Source organism: Odocoileus virginianus, chromosome 30, assembly GCF_023699985.2.
Source record: "Odocoileus virginianus isolate 20LAN1187 ecotype Illinois chromosome 30, Ovbor_1.2, whole genome shotgun sequence".
Lineage (NCBI taxonomy): Eukaryota > Metazoa > Chordata > Mammalia > Artiodactyla > Cervidae > Odocoileus > Odocoileus virginianus.
This window is the reverse complement of record NC_069703.1, coordinates 36434906-36457293: the sequence shown is the minus strand read 5'-3', so window position 1 is coordinate 36457293 and position 22388 is coordinate 36434906. Positions and strand designations below refer to the sequence as shown.

Genomic DNA, 22388 nt, shown 5'->3' with positions numbered 1-22388 from the left:
ATAAAAACAGATACCAAGTATCAGACACCTATGTACATGGACCTAATTAAACACTTTACATATATCACTTCGTTTCATCTTTCCCATGACATCCCATGAGACAGCTTCCCAATATATAGGTAAGAGAACTAAGGCTTAGAGAGGGTGACATGTCCAAAGCACAAAGCTGTTAGGGGGCACAGCTGGGATTCAAACACTCATCTCCCTGACTAGAGGGCTCATGTTCTTTACCACACCATGTTATGTTGTCTTCTGAATTCGTGTATCTCTAAGAAAAAATTTACAATTAAATTTACCATTCTACATTGAAAACACTGAACAGGATTACAGATTAAGAATATACATAATACTCACCAGTGAGCAGCAAATGGGCGACAAAGGTCTACATGAAAATTTTTTAGATCTTTAAATCTAATTGCTGCTTCAATATAAACAAAGAGTATCCAGAGGGATACTGTGGGCAAACACACTCCCCTTTCTGTGGGAAAGCAGCAGAGAGACAAGCATCAATGAAACATTAACTAATATAACAGATGGATTGTTTGGGAGACTGGTTCAACAACAGTAACTTTAAGACTTTGAAACTAATTAAAAAGCAATTTGATCCAAATTGAAAGCTTTCATATGACAAAACATGCTATGGAATCACAGACAAAAATAAAAAATAGTATTCTGGCAGAAAATATTTACAACATATGTAAAACAAAGAAATCATAGCCCGAGCATGCAAAGACGTCCTACAAATCAATAAAAAAGGCAACTGGAAGAAAAAAAATTGGAAGTTATAAAAGAAAAAAAAGTGTGTGTGTGTGTGTGTGTGTGTGTGTGTGTGTGCGCGCGCGCATGCGCGCTCAGTGACTCAGTTATAGACAGTTTAAAAACATGTGGAAAGATGTCAACTTCCCTACTGCTTAGGGAGATAAAAATTTTTAAATGAGACTCGATTATTTTAACCTATCAGATAAAGCCAAAATTTTAAAGATGGGTAATAGTACAGGGAAAATGTGTGAACGGCTTCCCTCTCATTCTTAGCAAGAATATAAATTGGGGTAACTTTGTTATAAGGCAATTTGGCAGTATAATTAAAAATATTTATACCTTTGACCCAGAAATTCCAATTCGAGGAATCTACCCTATAGACATATAAAAGAGCCCTGGAATAAATGTATAAGAATGTTCATACAATATTGTAAAGTAATTAGCCTCCAACTAATAAAAAAAAAAAAAAGAATCTTCAATGTATTATTTGCAATAGCGAAAACTAGAATTTACCTATCAATAGGAACTGCTGAATTATAATAAATCTATACAATGAAATGTGATGCAACTTTTCAAAAGGATGAAGACCTGTATTACTATAGAATGATATGTTAAAAAAACCCCAATTTTTAAAGACAAAATTTTAAAATCATTTAAGCTTAATTAAATTAAAATTAAATTAAATTTTAAAGACAAAAACAAAGAATGAATTACAGCACTAAGAAATGTTTCTGACATTCAAGTATTATTCAAAAAAGTTTTTTTTCTTAACTACAAGTTTATATTCCTTTTGTAATTAAAAACAATTTTCAACAGATGAAAAAGCAATTTGCAATAGAATAAACAAGACTCAAATAATCAGATAATTTTCACTAAGTTTTAGAGTCAAAGTTTGTAGGCTAGGTCCATCCATGTGAGGACATGACTAATAAGGGGGTATTTTATGAAGATGGAACACAAAGACATGAGAGCTATAACTCTGGAAATATCCCCTTTGAGAGTGTATAAAGCAAGCCAGTTACAGAAGAGACAAATGGAGGGAAAACTCAGTGACCTGAAGGACTAGAAGGCGTTTTTCTAAGACTCTTTGGAAAGGATGAAACAGAAGAAAAATTACAGAATCTTGGGACTAGAAAAACTAGTCCCAAAGATTAGTCCCCCTTAGTCCAACTTCCTCATTTTATGGAAGAGCAAAGTGAGGCCCAGAGTTTATATAAATTGTGTCCAAATTCACAGAAACAATACTGAATCTGCTTCTAAGGAGAATTCAAAGACCTAGTCCATAAGATAAGACAGGCAAAGTCCTGTGAAAACAGCTAATGGCTTCAACCATTCTTATAGATTTAATAAACCAAAAAAGGGGATTTTTGCAAGGTAGGAAGACAAAAGGCAATCCTTAGGATTATCCATTTTCAAATTCATTTCAAAATACATTTCAAAAAATCTACATTCTGTAAATATCTAATTTCTATATTAAATTCTAAAGCTATAATAAACAAAATAAGCATATTACAGGAAAAAATAGAAAAATTTGGGCAAATTACTCATATTCCTACATCTAAATAAATAAAACCACACTGAAAATATTTTTGAACTAGTTTAATAGTTCAATAGTTTAATGTTGTACATACAGTTTTATATCCTGTTTTCTCCCTCTTAACAACAAGGAAAAAATTAATGACATAATATTTTCATGCTCCTGTGGCAATATATATAGTTTCATCAACCATTCCTAACATTCTTTTTAAAAATGTTAAATTTTAACAACGAAAGAGAAATTGATCCCAACCTATAAAAATTGCACTCATATTTACTGGGCCTAATAAGAACACAGGGTTTGTTCTGTTTGCTCACTAACCACTCCGAATTAAAATGCATTTCATAACTTAGGTATTTCAACATGCATTTCTGAGCCTAGAGCTAAAGAGAGACCAATATCATTTATTACATTAGTCTCATTGCTGCCTTGTGGGTCACCCACTGAATTCCAATACTATTAATAGTTACATGAGCAGCTTTTTCTCAACTAATAAGACACTATTAAAGCAACTTAGAAAATCATTATAGTTCATCAGAGTCACAGATTATCTGAGCAGGAAGGTTCCTTTAATTATTATCTAGATCACTCCACCCTCATATGACAGAAAAAAAGCTGAGACCTAGAGAGAATAAGCGTAAATGGCAACTCACTCAAAACTGAGGCCCAGGACAAGAAAAAACAAGTAAAACCTGGTAATAGAAAAATCACTTTAACTAGAGGAAAGCAGACTAAGGAAGAAGCATGCTAGCTTATAAATTCAGTCAGATATGAGAGACTGCTAAAGATGGAGAAAACCATGCTCACAGCAGATACTTTAAAAATACAGCTGAACTGTGTCTCCTAACATGGGACAACATCATCCTTCCAGCATTTAGAGAAGAGGATGAATGCTGCTCCAGAGAGATTTTATTAGCTGGTGCTCTTTCAATGATCAAAATGCTACAGGTTACAGCTGGGCCTAGGAATCAAGTTTCACACAGCTTTCGCAGACAAGTGAGACATCCCCACATGTCTGTGAGCCAGTCCTCACATCCCCATGTGTCCTATGTGCAGGCTTCGTAGTGGACTGGAGTTATTAAAACATCTCATCTCATCTTAGTTTGTAATAGCATAAGAATAGCTCTAAGAAGAAGGGAGGTGACTATGTAGTTTCACTCAAGCCAGAACATCCCTGAAACGTACACTGTGGTTTAGAGAGCCACTAAGAGAGCTTTCACTGTGGTGAAAGCGCTTAAAATGACGTACAAGGGAAAGCTGATGAAATCAGGGACGCTTTGTGTACAGAGAAGAACATGAGAGGATATGACAGTGTGTTTTAGTCTAAAGAAATGTTAACATGGACGGAAGAGTACACCTATTCAGTGTGGCTCTGAATTAGACACAGGGGTCTAATGTTTGGATTAGAGAGATGGTCTGTTATCCTGCTGAAATTGAAAAAAAATATATTCTGTATATTCCCATATATTTTTCTGGAGAAAGCACTTTATCAACTCGAAGTGATCAGTGTACCCCAAGACAGTCAAGATATTCTGGGTCAAAAGTGTAAGGAGGAAAATTCTGGCTCAGTACGAGGAAGAATTTTCTATTCCAATTGCCCCAAAACAACACTAGTAAGTTTCTTGCATTGTAGATTTTCAATCAGAGATTAAAACACCATGTGCCAGCAATGCTGTGGAGATTCTTATACTAAGTAAAGGTTCAACTAAATGACTTCTGACATTCCTTTCAACGCTAAAGCTGCAGGAACATTTTTCTTATTTGGCACATGGCTGTCTTCAAGTCTACCTAAATATTAATTGCTTCAATTTTTTAAAAAATATGGATACTTCATAATGAGAGTTGGTAATTGAAATGACTATAATCAAAATATCAAACCATAAAGGCTTAAACTTTTGATTTAATAAAAAAGAAATATACTTTAAAGGTATACTATAATCTTGTATGAAAAGGAATCTTTAAAATGTCCACATTAAACTCAATTCTAAATAATCTATTCAAGGAAATCACATTTGAGAAGTGTGAATCTAAGATTTCGACCCATCTAAGAAACCATTAAGACTTACCTGTGTGCCATACGTATTGAACCCACACATATGTACTAGCAGCAAAAAAAAGCCATTGAATGGGGATAAATAGCAGACATATTATATTTGACGTGAATGCTACACAAACAAAAAATACTGAGAAGGCCTAAAGGGAAAGACAAAATAAAAAGCACATATTAGAAGTGTTCATTTCAAACAGAGATTATTAAGAGCACGTTGAACAAAATCTCTGAAGCTGCTACGCAATAACTACAGAGCAAGTTACAGGAAATTTTAAATATTTAAAATCACCCATATAAAAAGATGTGGTTAATTTAGCATTGAAGAGTAATCCTATTTATGGCCTCAAATCATGAAGAATTGGACCAGAACAAGTTGAGGTTGATTCACAGTGAGTTTATTTGGACTACACAGGTGGGTTACCTAAAAGAAACAGAATTTAACACAGAAAATTCTCCTCTCTCCTCATAAAACATTACTAAATAGGCTCATTCTTAAAGGACAGGCTGTTGGAACACAGATGAAACACAACTGTGGTTAAGAATAGCGCAGATGTCCAACAATGCAGCTTCCTCTGGATACAGCATTATCTATGGCTAACAGGACATGAGCCCAAAACCATCTTTTCAAGGCATGGATTTGCTCTGACCAGAGTACCAGGCCTGGGGAGAAGAGTTACAGGTTTAACATGTGACTCTGGAACACAACAGAACTACAGGTCAATCAAGGGAGCAAGTCAAGGGCCTGTGCTCAAAACACGGTCTGGGGATCCCTGGGGATTTCTGAGATCCTTTCAGAAGTCTTCCAAATAAAATAATTTCATAATAATACTAAGGCATTATCTCTTTCACACTCATTTACTCAGGAGTATGGTGGTGTCTTCTAGAATACATGACATTGATATTTACTGATTAAAATCATTGACTACATGATACATGATTGGCAATAACTGAGTTTAGAAGTAGATATGAAAATCAGTTGTCTTCTATTAAGCCAAACATTAGAGAGGTTTTCAAAAATGTAGTCAAATCTTTTAATTTCTTTTCTGTTTTGGAATATACAGTTAGTTTTCATTTTAAAATTTAATGTGTATTAACATGTGTATTAACATGTAATGGGTTTATTATTGTTATTTTAAGTGACTGAAGTATTAAATTTTTATTTTAAATTAAAATTTTATTTAAAAACTTTATTTAAATTAAATAAGCATCAAAGTTTTTTCTAGATTTCATTTCTAATATAGTAAATATGGATAAATGTCACCCACACAAATAAAAGACTTCTGGAGTCCTCAATAGTTGTTAAGAGTGTCAATGGTCCCGAGCACAAAAGTTTGAGAACCACTGTTCTAACTCTAACCCGATCACTAAGCCAGAGGCTCCAGAGGTACTTCAGAGTAGGGCTGGGTAGGTAACTACTGCTTCCCCTGCTACTCTGCCTCTCCCTCCTGAAAGCCTCCCTCCCTCCCCTTCTTTTCACTGGAATGGGAGAGGAGGAGGGAGTTTAATGATTTGATCAGTGGATTTAGACAAAGTGGCCTGAAAGGGCAGTTTCAGCCCACAGACTCTGTTAGCTCAATACACTCACCTAAGTATTGCTAATAAAACCTACTTTATAAACAGTTTCACTAGCAGTTACTGAAGACTTTCTGAGAAGGGTAATTAAATCCTTTATACTTGAAAAACATGTATCAATAAACATACCAGTCCCTGGTATCTGAAGGAATCATAGACGCTTCTGATGAAAAGCCAAAATGGCCATAGGTACTCAAATCTGAATTCAAGGACAAAATCTGCCAGGAGGACAAGTGCCCACACCACCAGGAACTTCAGGTACAAAAATGTACTGCAAAATATGAAAATAAAGAATTCAAGGTCATTGGTGAAGAACTAGAAAATGAAAATGCACTACTTTATTTAAAAGAGAAAAAATCTCTTTCTATACTAAAAAACAATGGAGATAAAAGACAAAAAGAGATGCTGCCATGGCCCATGTAAAATTTAAAAGCTCTGGTGTTCATTCTGAGACCCACAACTATCAAAATAAGATGATGACCCAAAATGCTTAATTCCATTTAAGATGGAAAAAGCCCATTTAAATTTCACCACTATTTTAAAATGTGCTAAGTGTCTGACTTCAAAACACTGCAACACTCTCAAAATTACAGCTTTCAAGCTGTTCGTCATTAGAAGAAATGTCATGGCTGAGTAGCTTCAAATTTGCTGTTTCCCCACCCCTCTACATCTGTTTGAAGTCTTTGAAATTCTTGATGCACATCCCTACATGCTTGAAGAATTCTTTTTTCCCCCTCTTTCTCCTCTTACTTCTCTCTATAGTATTCATCTGCATTAACCAAACAAAAACCAAATAACTTCCCCAAATAGACAGATATTAACTTAGGGAGCAGATGCCAATCACTTCTAAGGGCTATGAGGGTATCAAAATGTACATTAAAGGAAAAACCTTAAAGGATCCCAGCATTGCCCTAGCTGAGATGCTAATGTGTCCTCCCACTTCCCTTTGGACTTTTGTGAAGTAGGAACATACTTTGATAAGCCAGTCAGAATGCATTTCTAACCACTGTACAATCTCAAAGCAGAGTGAGGGCCTGGATTAAAAAAAAAACACAGTTTTCATATAATCTAAAAACCCATTCTTTGAATTCATTAGTTGTATTAAAGATAATGGAGCTTTCAAACTCTGCCTATTAATAAGTCTCTAAGGTCTTTAAGTCTAAGGTCTTTAGTTTGATCAGTTCTAGAGCAGGTTAAATATAGGTATTTTAAACTAAGATTTTCCAAGATATTCAGGTTGGAAATGCCTAAATTCGCTTTGACATGGGGTATAGCTTTGCATGGTGTTCTGCAACAGAAACATTCCAATATTGTGGTGATTAATCAGTTGTTTGAATATACACCATGAACAATAAATCAAGACTTCTAATAAATAATTTTAAAATATATTAAAATAAGGTACAAAGAGACTTATATTCTTGGGAGTAACATTAATAAAGCAGGATCCAGCATAGAGGATTCTTTTGATGCCCTACAGAGCCACACAGGAAAAGAATATCAGAAACAGACACAAATGACTCTTAATGTTATATAGTGGGGTTCCCTGGTGGCTAAGACAATAGAGTCTGTCTGCAATCTGGGAGATGTGGGTCTGACCCCTGGGTTATAGTATCATGAGGATACATAATTTGCAACTAGAGTCAATTTCTAATACCGATTCTTGGTAGAACTTCTTTAGGCATGACAGTAAGTTCTGATGAAGAGGTCTGCTGTAGAATCAAGGAACCCAAGGCAAACTAGAACACAGGTTTGAATCTTAAGTCCAACTTTTACTTTCATTTCACTGGAGTCATGTTAGCTAGATAAGAACAGAGCTCTCATCCTCACTCATTAAACCCACTGCTGATCCAGTGAAGAGCAAGGCATAGTTTGTTAGAAGGAATAACTGAGTCATGCGGGCATTCAGGAGCACAGATCTATTCTGAAACTAGATTTCCAAGTTTGGCTTTAAAACTAAGTGGCTTTTTCCTTGTAGCTGAATAAGATATGGTGGGCACCTCCTTAGGCTAGTTGTCACTATTCCCCAGGTGGAGAACGTAAGAGTTCTACCGACTGCTCTCTGCCCGAAATGCTCCCAAGCATGGCAGGAGCCAGGTCTAGCTGGCAACACTGCATTTCACTGTTTAGACAGCGTTATGGAGAAGTAAATGGCTACCACTCCAGTATTCTTGCCTGGAAAATTCCATGGGCAGAAGAACCTGGCGGGCTATATAGTCCATGGGGTTACAAAGAGTCAGACATGATTTAGCAATTAAACAACAACAAATCTTAAGAATGGCAACCTGTTGAATATTTTTTAATAACTCAATCATTTAAACTTATAAGGATTTACGAAAATGATTATCTTTGTTATAGTGACTACTCATTTTCAATTCTGTAACTCAAGGGGGTTCCTTTTGGTTTATTTCATTTCTTTCAAACCACTGCTTTCATAACTCCCATGTTCCCTGATACTCAGTTCTTATGGAGTCACGTTTAGAAGTATACATATTGAAGGAAACTTGATCTTTCACAAACATGTGCTATACCCTTAGGCTCCCCCTTCTAGGTGGGCCTACCTCTAAAATCAAGAGGCAATCTTAACAGTTGATTTTACTCCAGGAATAGTTTCAAACTTTATAGATTCAATCTAATAGAGTTTTAGAATGTTTAAGACAGTTGCCTAATTCAGTATTCACTGAGCCTTCTATATCAGTAAATTATGCCTATTAACCTTCTATAGGTACAGGTACAAAAGTTAAAAGAAATTTAAAATGACTGCTCATCAGTGTAGAAAATCTGACTAACTCCTTTCCTCCCATACTCTGAAGGTCATAAGGTCTTGACAAATCCAAAGAGATGACACTCTAGAGGGGAGAAAACTTTAGACAGGGTTTAGGCTTCCCTGGTGGCTCAGAGTGTAAAGAGTCTGCCTGCAGCGCGGGAGACCAGGCTTCGCTGATCCCTGGGTTGGAAAGGTCCCCTGGAGAAGGAAATGGCAACTCACTCCAGTATTCTTGCCTGGAAAATCCCATGGATGGAGAAGCCTGGCAGGGTCGCAAAGAGTCAGACACGACTTCACTTTCACTTTCACTCCACTTTAAACCATTATAATAACATTCCAAAATATTTCTATTAAATCATGAAAAAATATGCTATACTTAATCATATTTTTTCTTGATTTAATAGTTCATAATATGACTTATGGCTAACTTGTTGTTACTTTAATTCTCCAATTCAAACAAATTTACTAATTACTGTAAACTATCCTGAACAAAAATTTAAAGCATAATTGCAACAAAAAGATACTTTCCATAATAATATCCTGAAATAAAGGAAGACCAACAATGTATTTCGATAATCTGATAACTTCTACTCTGGGTGCCAGTGAAATACAGAAGAGATATGCAAATATTAGGCTTACTGTTGGTGACCTTTTCACAGTGGATATTAACCATAAGATTGGTTTTTCTCCCCATTCTATTCCTACCCTTGCCACTTATAACCATTTTTTAAAATTGAATCTATTTAGAAATATGGCCATCTATGGATTAATCACTTATGATTAATGAGAGATAGTACTGAACATTCTCCCCCCTCCCCCAAACAAAAGTGCAGAAAGTGCTTTGTCTCTAGTATCTCTTGCAGCTTGTCACTTAGATCATTTTCTAGAGTCACATAATTAATTACCATAGGGTGGCCATAAATCCTCAGTACCTGACCTTTTCCCTAGGCAGACTAATGGCCATTTAGTTCACTTGGTCTTCACCACAGAAATGAGTCTGTGAAATATTTCTCTGGCTGTGCTTAAAGTGAAAAGTGAAGTGAAAGTCACTCAGTTGTGTCCAACTCTGCGACCCCATGGATTATATAGCCTGCCAGGCTCCTCTGTTCATGGAATTCTCCAGGCCAGAATACAGGGGTGGGTAGCCGTTCCCTTCTCCAGTGGATCTTCCCAACCCAGGGATCGAACCCAGGTCTCCTGAATTGCAGGTGGATTCTTTACCGTGAGTCACCAGGAAAGCCCCTCTGGCTGTGCTAGTAATCATCTATTGCAATGCCCAGCTTTGCTGTCCTCTCCGTAATAGCAACTGTGAGTCTCTTTTGCCTTTTATTATGTAGCATGATACTTCTTGAACAAAATTGCTTTGTCTTCTACTGTTATCAAATACTTCTTCCTATTGGACATCACCTCTAGAATATTTGCCCAGCCTCTTGTTCAGCTGGTATCCTGCTAAAAGTCTTATTATATGTAATTGTAGTCTTGCTACTCAAAGTGTGGTCTGTGGACCAGCAGCATCAGCATCATGTATGAGCTTTTCAGAAAAGCAGTACTTCTGGGCCCACCCCTTATTCAGTCTAATCTTATGTTTTAACCAGATCCCTAGACTCTTTGTGCATACATTAAAATTTGAGAAGAGTACTATCTTCTGTATAAACGTCTCATAGTCAAAAGACTTCCACTGAATTCCACAATGTCTCAGAAAGAAGACAACGATCTACTCAGATAATCAGTACTTATCTCTGAACTGTTAGCTGTCCATCCCTCAACTGGGAACATTCAAACTGTTCAGGGTCAATTTTTCTACATTTCTTTCTCAGTCACAGATAAGATCCTTAAAGAAATACAACTTAAACTAAATGAAACACTTCCAATACTACTTATCCTTCAGCATGCAGCATGACCATTTATTCAAAAAAGGCCTCCCTGACCCACAGTAAAGACTGGTACCCCATTATATGCTCAGAGTATCCTGTACCATAAGAATCATATTATAGTTAAATAACATTTTGTATGACTCTTTAAATGCAAAGTCCATGAGAACAAAGGAGCTGCCCATTTTGTTCCCTACTTTATTCTCAATGCCCAGCACAGAAACTTGAACACCAGAGAAACTTAACAAATATTTGTTGAATGAATGACCTGCCACGCATAAGAGTGTTTAGGACCGACAGTGGAGCTTTTATCAAAGCACATACTCACAATAAAGGGAGGAGAGCTGATGCACAGACGACTAGGAAGGGGGTCTGAACAAAGAACAGCAGTGAAGGCGACAAACCCAGCCTCTTCCTGAAGGGTCACCACGCGCCTGCTCCGAATCCGTTCTCGCCGGTTTTCCCGCAAGGAAAAGAGGCATCTTATCAGCTTTGCTCTGGATGCCAGATCATTACTCCATTTAGCCTAACTGACACTGGCTCTGACTGCTGTGTGGGGCCGCAAAGTTATCCTCTGTTAAGTCTAATATTAAAGAAGTCTGTAAAAATGTAAAAGCATACCACTCTTCTCATGGATTTATTATTGCTATTTTTACATGACTAGTATTTCAAAATTCTCGTCTTAATTTCTAATCCAGCAAAAATTTTAGATGTAACCCATACAAACAAAAGTTCTTTGGACTCTCAATCACTTTTAAGAGTGTAAAGAAGTCCTGAGAGAAAATATTTGAGGAATGGTGGTGTACAGAAAGTCATGCATGAGCCTCAAGACTAGAACCACTGCTATGTTCTGCAACCAATCCTTGCATTAAATCCAGAAAAGGAGAGCAGCCTGAGAAGACCTAAGCTGTTCTGTGTTTTTCTTTTCTATTCTGGGCCTCCTGCAGGCTGCAAAGAAAACCAGGCTGAAGTCAATCACACACAAACACACACACACACACACACACACACACACACATACACACACACAGAAATGACGAATCTTAACAGGATGAAATACATCCAATTTAAAAAGAAAAAACCCTAGAATGTAAATCACTGAAAAAAGCTTTCTAGAATTGTTTGTATAGCATTTTTCTAAAGTACTTTATGACTCAAGATATCAAAGACAGGTTTGTTGTAGTTCAGTCACTAAGCTATGTCCGACTCCTTGCCACTCCCTGGTAACACGCCAGGCTCCACCATACTCCACTATCTCTCAGAGTTTGCTCAAAATCATGTCCATTGAGTCGGTGATGCTATCCAACCATCTCATCCTCTGCTACTCCCTTCTTTAATGACAGGTACTCTAACCTAATAAAATTTTAGAATTTCTACTCCAAAAATACTTCCAACAGTGTGGACGCTAGGGGTTTGGGATGAAAATGGGTGAAGACATTAGGAGAACGAAGACAAGCCAGAGGCCCTAAAACCTGTGCTAACATTGTCTAAACATTAGAGATTTATTTCATAAGTGAATCAAGTATTATCCTTCATATCTTCAACAGTAAAGATCATCTACCTAATCATACTTCACATTTACACTGCACTTGTGCTCAGCTGGTAAAAAACCCGCCTGCAATGCAGGAGACCCTGGTTAGATTCCTGAGTCGGGAAGATCTGTTGGAGAAGGGATAGGCTACCCACTCCGGTATTCTTGGGTTTCTCTGGTGGCTCAGCTGGTAAAGAATCCGCCTGCAGTGCGGGAGACCTGGGTTCGATCCCTGGGTTGGGAAGATCCGCTGGAGAAGGGAAAGGCTGCCCACTCCAGTATTCTGGCCTGGAGAATTCCATGGACTGTATAGTCCATGGGGTCGCAGAGTCGGACGCGACTTTCACTTTCACTGTGTAACTCTTCCAAAAGTTTTCATATTAAAATTATCTCATTTTTATCCCTAGAACTATCACATAAGCAGGGCAGTTATTGCCATTCAATAGAAAAGAAACCTGAGGAACACAGAATAGGCCACAGGGCACTGTTGAAAGAGCACAGGAATGGAAGTTAGGAGACCAGAGAAAACAGAGTGAATAATACATGCATTGTTGTGTTGCCACTCAAAGATAAATAAATGTCTGTGTATAAAAAAATCAGTACGATTAACTGTGGAGAAAAACCAAGAAACTTGTATATAAAACAGAACTCTATTTCTGTTAAGAAATACTTATCTATATGGATCAAAGAAGAAACCATACTTATAAATTATATCACAGTGCTCATTCCAGAACAGGAGGACTAAGGTTTTTTACATTAAACTTACACATTGTCATACTGCTTTAGTTTTTCTAACAAGCATGTGTTACTTTTCTTAACTCTTCATTTTGAAATAGTTTTAGATTTACAGAAAAGTTGCCTAAATACTACAAAGAATTCCCTTATATCTTTCCACCCACTTCACAAATGATAAAACATTTTATCAAGTTTCTGTCATCACTCTATCCCTATATATCTGTACATTTTCCCCTGAACCATCTGAAAATAATTTGTAGACATAATGTCCCCTTACTCAATTTTTTAAAAACAAGAATATTTTCTTATAAACCACAGCACAATTATCAAAATCAGGAAATCAACACTGATATAGTACTATTACCTGACCTATAGACATTATTCTAATTTCAGTAATTATCTCATTAATGTCCTTTATAGCAACAGACAGACCCACTGATCAAGTCCAGAATCCAGGCCAGGATTCAGTTCAGGATCACATTTTGCATTGTTGTCACATCTATACTGGATTATTTAATAGAAAAGAGATTCTCATTTTGAGAAGGTAGTTGCTGCTTCACCTGAAACACGAAGATAAGGACACTTGTTCTACATGTAGTAGAGTTTGAGAGGACCAAACTCTACTCTATGTTATTGCATGTAAACACCATTCAGAAAGGATGAAGTAGTACAAGAGAGGACAGATTTCAGGGTTAGACAGATAGAGGCCTCTATCAAGTAGTGACACCTCCTGCAATCTCAGTTTTCTCATCTGTGAAACTAGTATCTTTCCTGGAACTAAATAACAGAATGAAAATAAAATTATAGCAATAACAGTATAAAAGAAATCAACTTTTCAAGCAACCATGCCTGTGTCAGATACTATATTAAGTATTTTATGTGACTTAGGTCAATTGTCCTTATAACAATCCTAGTAGATAATATTATTTACTATCCTCATGTTACAGATGAGAAAACGGAGGGTTAAAGCAGGTAAATGACTTGTTCAAGATCACATAACTAGTGTTGGGGGCATTACTTGAACCCAAGTTCATAAGATGTTAAAGGCCATATGCTTAACTATCACACTGGACTTTCTCAACTTGTTAACATGCACAATAAATATTATTGCCCTTCTTTATATCCCTTTGTGTGTATATATTCGAGTTACACAATTCTTTAATTTACCAGGAGAACCAAGCTTTTAAAAAAATAAGCAAAAACACTTCACAAAAGAATAAATCCTCAGTACCTTAGTTCACAAACTATGAATCAATAAACTTAATCTGTAAACACTATGAAGCTTTAAAAGCAGAAAAAGATGCTAAAGTCAAATGCTCTTTACAGAAATAGCCATGGCACGAAAGATGGGACAATTCAAGACTGCTCTCCAATAATAGTCATACTCACAGAATGGTCACTGTAATAGAGAAAGACGTAGTTTAAAAATAAAAAGACGACTCATTTTTTTAAAAAGCCAGAAACACAATGAACCATGAGGTACAGTTTGTCAAGCCTAGAAGAAGTCAAGAAAATAATACTTATTACATCTGTGAAAGAAGACTTCAACCTTAGTATTTCTATCATCTGAGACAGGGGTTTTTGTTTGACCAAGAAAACGGTCCCCATTCTCTCCAGAGCTCAAGTAACCTCACTACAAGATAGCCAGAGTACTGACTTTAGTACAGAGCAGCTTATTTGGGTTTTAAAAGTGTTCTGAAGATGAGCAAGGTAGTAATATAATTTTAAACAAGAGTGTGATTACTTCAGCCAACTCCCCTGCTCTGGGTAGGAAGCAGATCCCAAACAGCCTTAATGAATCGGTGATTCCTATGGATACACCTAAAGTGGACTGGTCGCACCATTTCAAGCCACTAAAGGCAAAACCTCCAAAACCGAAATGGCAACAGAGAAGACGGGATGAGGGATAAATGACTTCTGACGTTATAACCCTATGAGTCAATGTGAGCACACGGCTCTTAAGGGTAGCGGAGGTAAAAACACAAAGGAAGGAAAGCCAATGCTATGAAGGGGCTTCAAAGTCTGGGCATGACAGGCATCTTACGAAGGCTGATGAGCTGAGGCCAATTTGATGTCAGTTAAACTAAATGTCAAAGTAAAGACAGAAAGCCTCAAAGTATATACTCTAATAGTTGATTACATTTTTTTTAAAGTTTCCATTACCAGAATGCATTGCCTGAAAGTGAGAGACCTTGAGGAAACAGTCACTCCTCAGGTATTTGAAGAAATCCATGATGGGAAAAAAAAAGGGCAGCAGAGGGTCTGTTTCTCCCCTGTTGGTATGCACCATTCTACGTATGCAGTTCGTTGAGAAGACATTTACTTTCCTTCTGGACCCATTTCTTGAAAATGATCCAAGTAAAATAATTACACTCAAATCTGGGAAGCCTAGAGAATAAAGTAATAGCTATATTTGAAGGGCACACTAAATTTCATCAAGAAAAGCAACCCAAATTATAGTATTTCACTTTGAGGTTTCGACTAAGTTTATAAAATCTCTATCTGATCCTCCAGATTCCACAAGATGTATGTTCTATCTTGTTATAGCCCCTTAAGTGTATCATCTGGATGGCAGCCTAGAAAATGACAGACAAAACACACATATAGCCACATAACACCCCAAAGAGGTTTTTTCTAGTATCTAGAAAACCTGGGAGAAGTGGCCAAAGACAGACTCTGGAAATAAAAGTGCTTACAGAACATGGATTGGGTCCACAGTATATAGGTATATAATAAGAAAGTGAAAATAATAAGCTGTTCAGACTACTATTAAAATCAATCTCCAAATCTAGTGAGGTTCAAGAAAAGCCATGAGGAACCAATATGAAAAGGAAAGTATCATTAATAAAACAGAATGCTTTTAAGCAAATAATCTGAAATAGATCATGTTCACTCCCTTCCCCACCTCAACTGACAGCAACAACTTAAAGAAATTTTCAAAACATCTAATGAAACTAAACTTTCAAGAACACTCAGACAAGAAGAATCATAAATGCAAGCTGGAGAAAAGTACTTTCTTCTTTAAGGCAGTCCACTACTAGCAAAAATGAAGTACAAAATTCCAGTGTGGAAGATTTGTTTAAATGTATTTCACAGAAACTACAAATACAAGAGTTAAGCTAAACACCTCACTAGAAAGGTTAGTGAAAACATTTCAATTTCTAAATTTTCCACTGTATTTACCCCTTTCCCCAATATCCTTCTAAAACAATACTGCGTTTATCACTTTTCTGTCAAGTCCAGCACCGCTGAAGTTAAGGCCTACAAGATGATCAAAATGCTTTTAGGCTGTGAGGTTGCAACACTGGTATCTGGGGTTTCAGTTGCAGAACACATGTACGATTAAGGCAGCCAAGGGTCAGGCCAGCCTCAAGTGGCTTTAATAAGCATGGCCCAAAGAAGTCTCAAACGAGGCTTAGGAAATACCACTAGGATAGCAGGAAAAGCAGTGAAGTGAAATCTCTGGAGATGAGATTATTCAGACAAGTGTCTGAAAAAGGAAATTAGGAAGCTGAGAAGTATATAAACTTTGACCATTTACAGAAAGTCAAAGGCCAGAAAATTCTCCTCTGAAATAAAGATGGGAAAAGTCATGGTACATACCAGGGAAGTCCCCAGTCCTACAATGTACAAGTCAGGTACAGCATTACACTGCTTAACCTTCAGGCAACACATTGCCAGCAGAACTCAGCACACCATGGCAGGAGGTATCCATAAATCCACACGTGAAGGGGGTGCTTCCTTCAACTACCAGCTTGAAATATAAAATAATTTCCGGAAGCTTAAAACACACGAATGCCTTACTTAAAATTCTTACTATACTTACTTGGGTAAGCAATGACTTTAACTGCAGAGACTTTAAACACAAATGTTTCTGCCTCCGTCTCCTACTCACCAAAGCTCGTCTTCTCATTTTCCTATTATAAAGTCAGTAATTCTCAGAGGGGGTGGGGAACCTGGAAAGATGAAAGGTGTGGAACCACACAGAATTCCCTTAAGGCTTTTAAAAACTACACAGCACTCCAACCCCATCTCACCTGGAGAATCACTGCATGGAGTAATTAGGCACTACTTTGGGGAGGGTCTGGTGCATGGGTGAAGGCAGACTCAGGGAGAGAGTCAGTGCCCTAAAAGCCAAGGGCTTCTGAAATGTTAGAGTTAAGTAGAGTTATTAATTTTACTTTCTCTTATTAAAAACTTTTTCCATAATTTCCAAAGTACTTTCACATCAATTTCATCTGAGTATATATATTTCCTCACTTAGTGGTGACTGCCTACTTCATCATAAAATAGCACAGGGCAAAGTAAGTCTGTTAATGCATCAGGTAAACCAGCAAGTGAAAATTTAATTCAACTAAAATATTTTTACTTGGATAGAACTCAAAGTTTTCTGGAACCTCAAAACCACTATACAAATTTAAGAGGGAATTATGGTCTCCTAGACTGTAAACTCCTTGAAGACAAGGAATCATATCTTATCCTGTATCCTCCATAATTACCTAAACAATGCAGGTTCTTAAATGAGTAGAATGGACTGACTTATTTTCATTTATTTACTAATTCACTTGCTCAACATTGAGCACTGAATTCCTATTCTCTGTCAGGTTCTATGTGGGCTCAGATTTTTTCAAAATGGCATTGAAGTTTTAGCCCATAATAATGTAAAAGAAAATGATCACCATTCCTATTTCCTTTCTCTTATTTCTGATTATTAACTTGACTGGAATAACATATTTCTAATACATTTCAGTTTTCAAATGATGGGTATATACACAAATGCAGGTAACATTAATATAATGCTAAAAATTCATTTTCCATCTACCTTGCCCCGAAACAGAATTCTACCACAGCCATACTGATAATAATGGTATCATTTGACAATCACCTCAGTCACAGTTGCTGGATTGGAGCCCATGATTAAAAGCATCTCAGCAACAGGGATTTTTTTTTTTTTCCTTCAGCAAGACCAAGCTACAACTGATCCCTTGTTTTGTCTACTCAACTTTTGTTGATAGTTGTAACAAATTTTATGGTCTTTCCTGACTCCTTTAAAAAATAAACCAAATATGGTAAACTGTGATAACAACATGCTAAATAATGTTTGTATTAAGATGCTAGAATTTATACAGAGTTTCACAAACTGGACATTATTTCCTTTGAGTCCTCAAAACTCACTTGACGGATGAGAGAACTGGGACTCAAAGCTGGGGTTGCCCTGTCTGTCCCACATGGCAGAGCTGGGACACTTGAGTCTGAGCCTAGGTCTCCTGACACTCTCAGTCCAGGGCTCTCTTCACCACAGCTCCCTCCTTGTTAGCCCAAGCTCAGAGCTGCGCAGACTGAGAACATGCAAATATTAAGTCCATGAAAGGTTATGCTGTCAAACAGTAGATAGTGGTTATCAGAACTGTCAACAGAGCCTCAGAAAAAAACAAAGCTCTCTATTTAATGAGACCAAAATTGGCCAGACGTTGAGAAACAAAATGGGCAATAGATAGTGTTACAAACAATTTAGTGTAGACTTAAATGTGATGATGAACAGAAATTTGATACTCACAAATCCTCAAACACCACAATTCATAACTAGCTCACTCATTCTGTCTGCTTTAGAAATAACTGGAAATTTTCTAAATCTCTTTTTGAAAACAAAACTGCAAAAACCCCCTAACACTATGATCTTGTTCTTCAGATCATAATATTCCATAATATAATAATATAAACTAAGAAATATAAATAATATAAACCAAGAAACAGATAAGTAAATTGAAACGCTCACTTGATATATAGTGCTCCAAGAGAAAAGAAAGATACAAATATATGTAGGTCTTTTATTAACATTTAACTTAAAGAGCATCAAAGAGAAGCATAAACAGATTTGAGAGCTGAAATACTACTGGTTTTTCACAATCTTACAGATGAAACTCGGAATAACTGCATAGGGTATTTACTATTAACCTTTAGGGTAAGAAAATTCAAATTTCAAAAGCTCATTAGTAAAATAATAGAACTTCATTAGACAATAAATTCACTTCTTCACACTGATGCACCCTAAGCGGTAACTATGAGGCATGTACTAAACTGCGCATATATGTTCAAATACAAGAGAAGTTGCAATACAACAGAAAACATGGAAACAATACGGGATTTTCAATCTTCTGACTGTAACAGGTACATCATCACTGTAAATAGCAGCCATTCAAATAGCACGGTTGTCCTTGGTCTACCAACTCTGCTTAATAAGCTTTTTCTATTGTGTCACCATTAATATTAAATTGCTCAAATCATTTTCAATAGGCAGGGGGAAAACCCTTCCCTGATTCTAAAATTATAGTGTGTGTAACTGGAAGAGAACTTTCCCCCATCCATTAAATTTGTAGGAAAAATGTTTTTTGCTCTTACAGCTTTTGTTTAATTGGTCAGGTTTGATTGATTCAGCATGGATTTTCGGCCTGCTTTACTTACTGCTATACTCTTACTAGCTAGAACAGGGCCTGGCACATAGTGCAGGTATTTGTTGAATGAATGAACTCTTCCTATGATCTATGGCTTGTTACATAAGGATATATCCAAGAACTTCTTACTTTAAATGACTTAACTGCTTTTAAGCTTGAAATAAAGAAAACACCCAATGTTAACTTCACTTAGCTGCTTGTGAAAAGGAATCTTTCTAAACGTGTAAACAGTGGCATGAGCAAGGTGTACAGTTAAGCTCAGGCCAACTTGGGTGTCATCAGTTACCTCACATATTTCTCTAAGTTCCACAGCTAGAATAGCTAAATTGTAAAACACCGCCAGGATTCAATTAAGCTTATATGACATCCTGAGAATTCTCCTTTGTAAACTAACCACTTCTCCTCTTAAATCATTTCTTTATGAAGGCAAGTACCATTTAGAATTAACACAGTGAGATTAGAAAATAACCGTAGAACACAAGCGCTGCTGAGGGAAGCTGGGATGGTCACTCAGTCGCCCCGTGAACCTGTTGTCCTACTCCTCGGTAATGAATTCAATTTCTATTTAAAGGGACCCGGCTTTGCTTTGGGGAGGATTAAAACAAATCAAACAAACAACAACAACAAAAAAAAACACGTGAGTTTGGAGAAAAATCCCTTTTAACGGGTTCGAAGAAACCTATCTGCTTAGAATTGGCAAAATAATGCGGCTGAGAAAAGGGTCATTTCGCCTGAGTCTGGAGCGGGGCCACAGCGCATGATTTGGGGGGGTGGGTATGAGCTTCAGCAGTCGGTGTCAAGTTTGAGATCCCGTAAGAGAAGTAAAAGGCGAGAGGGGGCAACGTGACCACCTGCCCGGTCCGCCGAGGGGCCGCGGGAGGGGGGCCCTGTCTGCTCCCAACTTTGTCAGCCTTCCCCGTCACCGGGGCATATGGTCCACGCGCCTCCCAGCCCGGGCCGGCGACTCCCGGGCCAGAGGGGATTGAGGGCCGGGGGGACAGAGGCGGCCCGTGGGCCCCGGGAGCGGCCCCGAGGGCCCGGCGGGCGCGGGCGGGGAAGGGGTCGCCGCCCCTCCCCCCCTGCGGGGCCCGGACGCTCCCAACGGCGGCGCGGCGGCTCCCTCAGTCCGCGCCCGCCGCGCCCTCGAAGCCCGGCCGGCGGCCCTCGCCACGCCCCGCGCTCCCCGGGGCGGACCCCCGGGGCCCCCTCCCTCCTGGGCAGCGCTCCTCCGAGGAGCCCCCGGCGCGGGCGTGCGGCCTAGTCGGGGTTACATAACGGGGCCCGTCCCCTCCGGAGCCGGCCGGGGGGCCCGCGGGGCCCGCGCCGGCGGAGGCGGGGGGCTCCGCCGCTCACCTGCCGTAGATGCCCTCGGTGATCCGGTTCCGCTTTAGGGGGCGGCGGAGCTTACTGCAGTCGGCGTTCCGCCGCTTCATCCTCCCGCTGGGGGGCCGGGTGCCCGCGCCGCCGCCGCCGCCGCCGCCGCCGCCGTCTCTCACCTCAGCCGCAGCCGCCGCCGCCACCGGCCCGCCCCGCGTCGGGCCTGGACTCTACCCCTGGGGCCGGTCACACAGACATGGAGCCAGCACCCGGGGAGGGAGGGGGTGGGACGGGGAGGAGGGAGGGGGGCACTCAGAGCTTCCTCCGCCTTCGGAAACAAAGAAATGACAATTCCGGGGCCCGCCCGCCCCAGCACCAGCCAGCCGCCTGCCCCGCCTCCACCGCTCCGACGGACGGCCTCTAGGACCAATCGCAGGCGCCGCTACGCTGCTACCGGCCAATCCCGGGGCCCGCTGAGGCAAAACGGACTCTAGAACCCACCTCTTTGAAGGACAGAAGAGTGCACCAATCATGAAGGTGTCTGGGCCTGCGTCCGAGCCTATCAGAAACGACTTAAATAGAGGCTTATAAATAGGCCCTATAAATATAACATCCTATATTCTGCCTTGTTACGAAGGTGCATTTCTTTATTGTTGGGTTGCATTTCACTGTATGAGAATTCACATTAGAGCATGAGGCTTTTTTTCATTGTTAAGCTATCCCTAGCGCCCTATGAAATCGCGAGGCCTGGGTTTGCGGCATGTGCGTTTCTGTGCTGAACTGAAACTCCAGTCCGCCGCATCCTTATGTAAGGGGCTCGCCGCATCCTCCTCGTACGGGAAGCGCCAGGGACAGCGCCGGGGGCCCTTCCTGAGGATTCTGGAGTGCTTGGCCAAGCCGGCCGCGTCTGCGAGCGACGGGGGTACGAATGACAAAGCAAACCGCACACACGGACACACATAGGCACACTCACACACCCTGCCAGCTTCCCGCGACGTGGTGGTGACAGCGCGGCGGCCAATCGGAGGAGGCGTGGGGCGGGGCCTCCGTGGTCCCGCCTCCTGGAGGCGCGTCACAGGGGCGGGGCCGTGGTGCGCGCGCCGTCGCGCGAGGTTGCCGCGGTGGGTGTGTGTGGGGCGGTGCGGCCCGGGCTCCACGTCCGCAGGGCTGACTTTGGCGGCGGCGGCGGCTTCTTTGGGCACCGCGCCTGCTGGACCTGGCGAGCATCGACGTCGGAAGCGTCTCTGCCCCCGGGCAGGGTTCTGGTGCCGCGGGGAAGCTGGGTCAGTGACCCTTCTCACCTAACATTCCTAGAGCGCCCAATTCTCTGCGAAGCACCGTGCTGGGTGCTCTGCGTCTGTTTGTTCTTTTACTCCTCATTGCTCCCCTGCAGCATCGGTATGGCAAAACAGCAGTTAGAAAAGACAAAGTTTTTTTTTTTTTAAGAGAAAGGAAAAGAATAGATTTCAAAAAGAGGAATGCATGTCAGTAAAGAAAAACTGGGGAAACATAGAGAAGTTGCTGAAGGCGGGGGATGGGAAAGACCCATGGATCTCATCTCATCTTAACAGAACTACTGTTAGCATTCTGTATTTTTCCCTGTCTTTCCAGTTTCCTCCCCCTGGATGATATATTACTACTATTACTGTTGTTTTTATTATTATTAAGCAGGATATGATTGTATTAGACTTTCAGTTTTGTAGTTCTGTTCTTTGACATAAGCATTTTAACATGTTATAATGAATTCATCCTTCCTAAATATTTCTGTTGGTTGCAAAATCTCCTATGAAGTGACTGTAC

At 39.5% G+C, this 22388-nt stretch overlaps 1 protein-coding gene across 3 annotated transcripts in view; it reads right to left on the bottom strand.

Annotated features, from left to right (window-relative positions):
- MACO1 (macoilin 1) overlaps positions 1 to 20938 on the bottom strand; it is a 66190-nt gene extending 45252 nt beyond the window's left edge. Inside the window, exons 1-4 of one of the 3 annotated variants that reach the window (XM_070458952.1) lie at positions 20625 to 20938; positions 6048 to 6189; positions 4363 to 4489; positions 355 to 478 (exon numbers count right to left, since the gene is read on the bottom strand). In XM_070458952.1, the coding sequence (XP_070315053.1) occupies positions 355 to 478; positions 4363 to 4489; positions 6048 to 6189; positions 20625 to 20704 (473 nt within the window). In that variant the 5' untranslated portion in view covers positions 20705 to 20938. The remainder of the gene's footprint in view (positions 1 to 354; positions 479 to 4362; positions 4490 to 6047; positions 6190 to 20624) is intronic. The other 2 variants (XM_020909262.2, XM_070458953.1) reach the window with 2 other exon arrangements.
- Positions 20939 to 22388: the final 1450 nt, after the last annotated feature.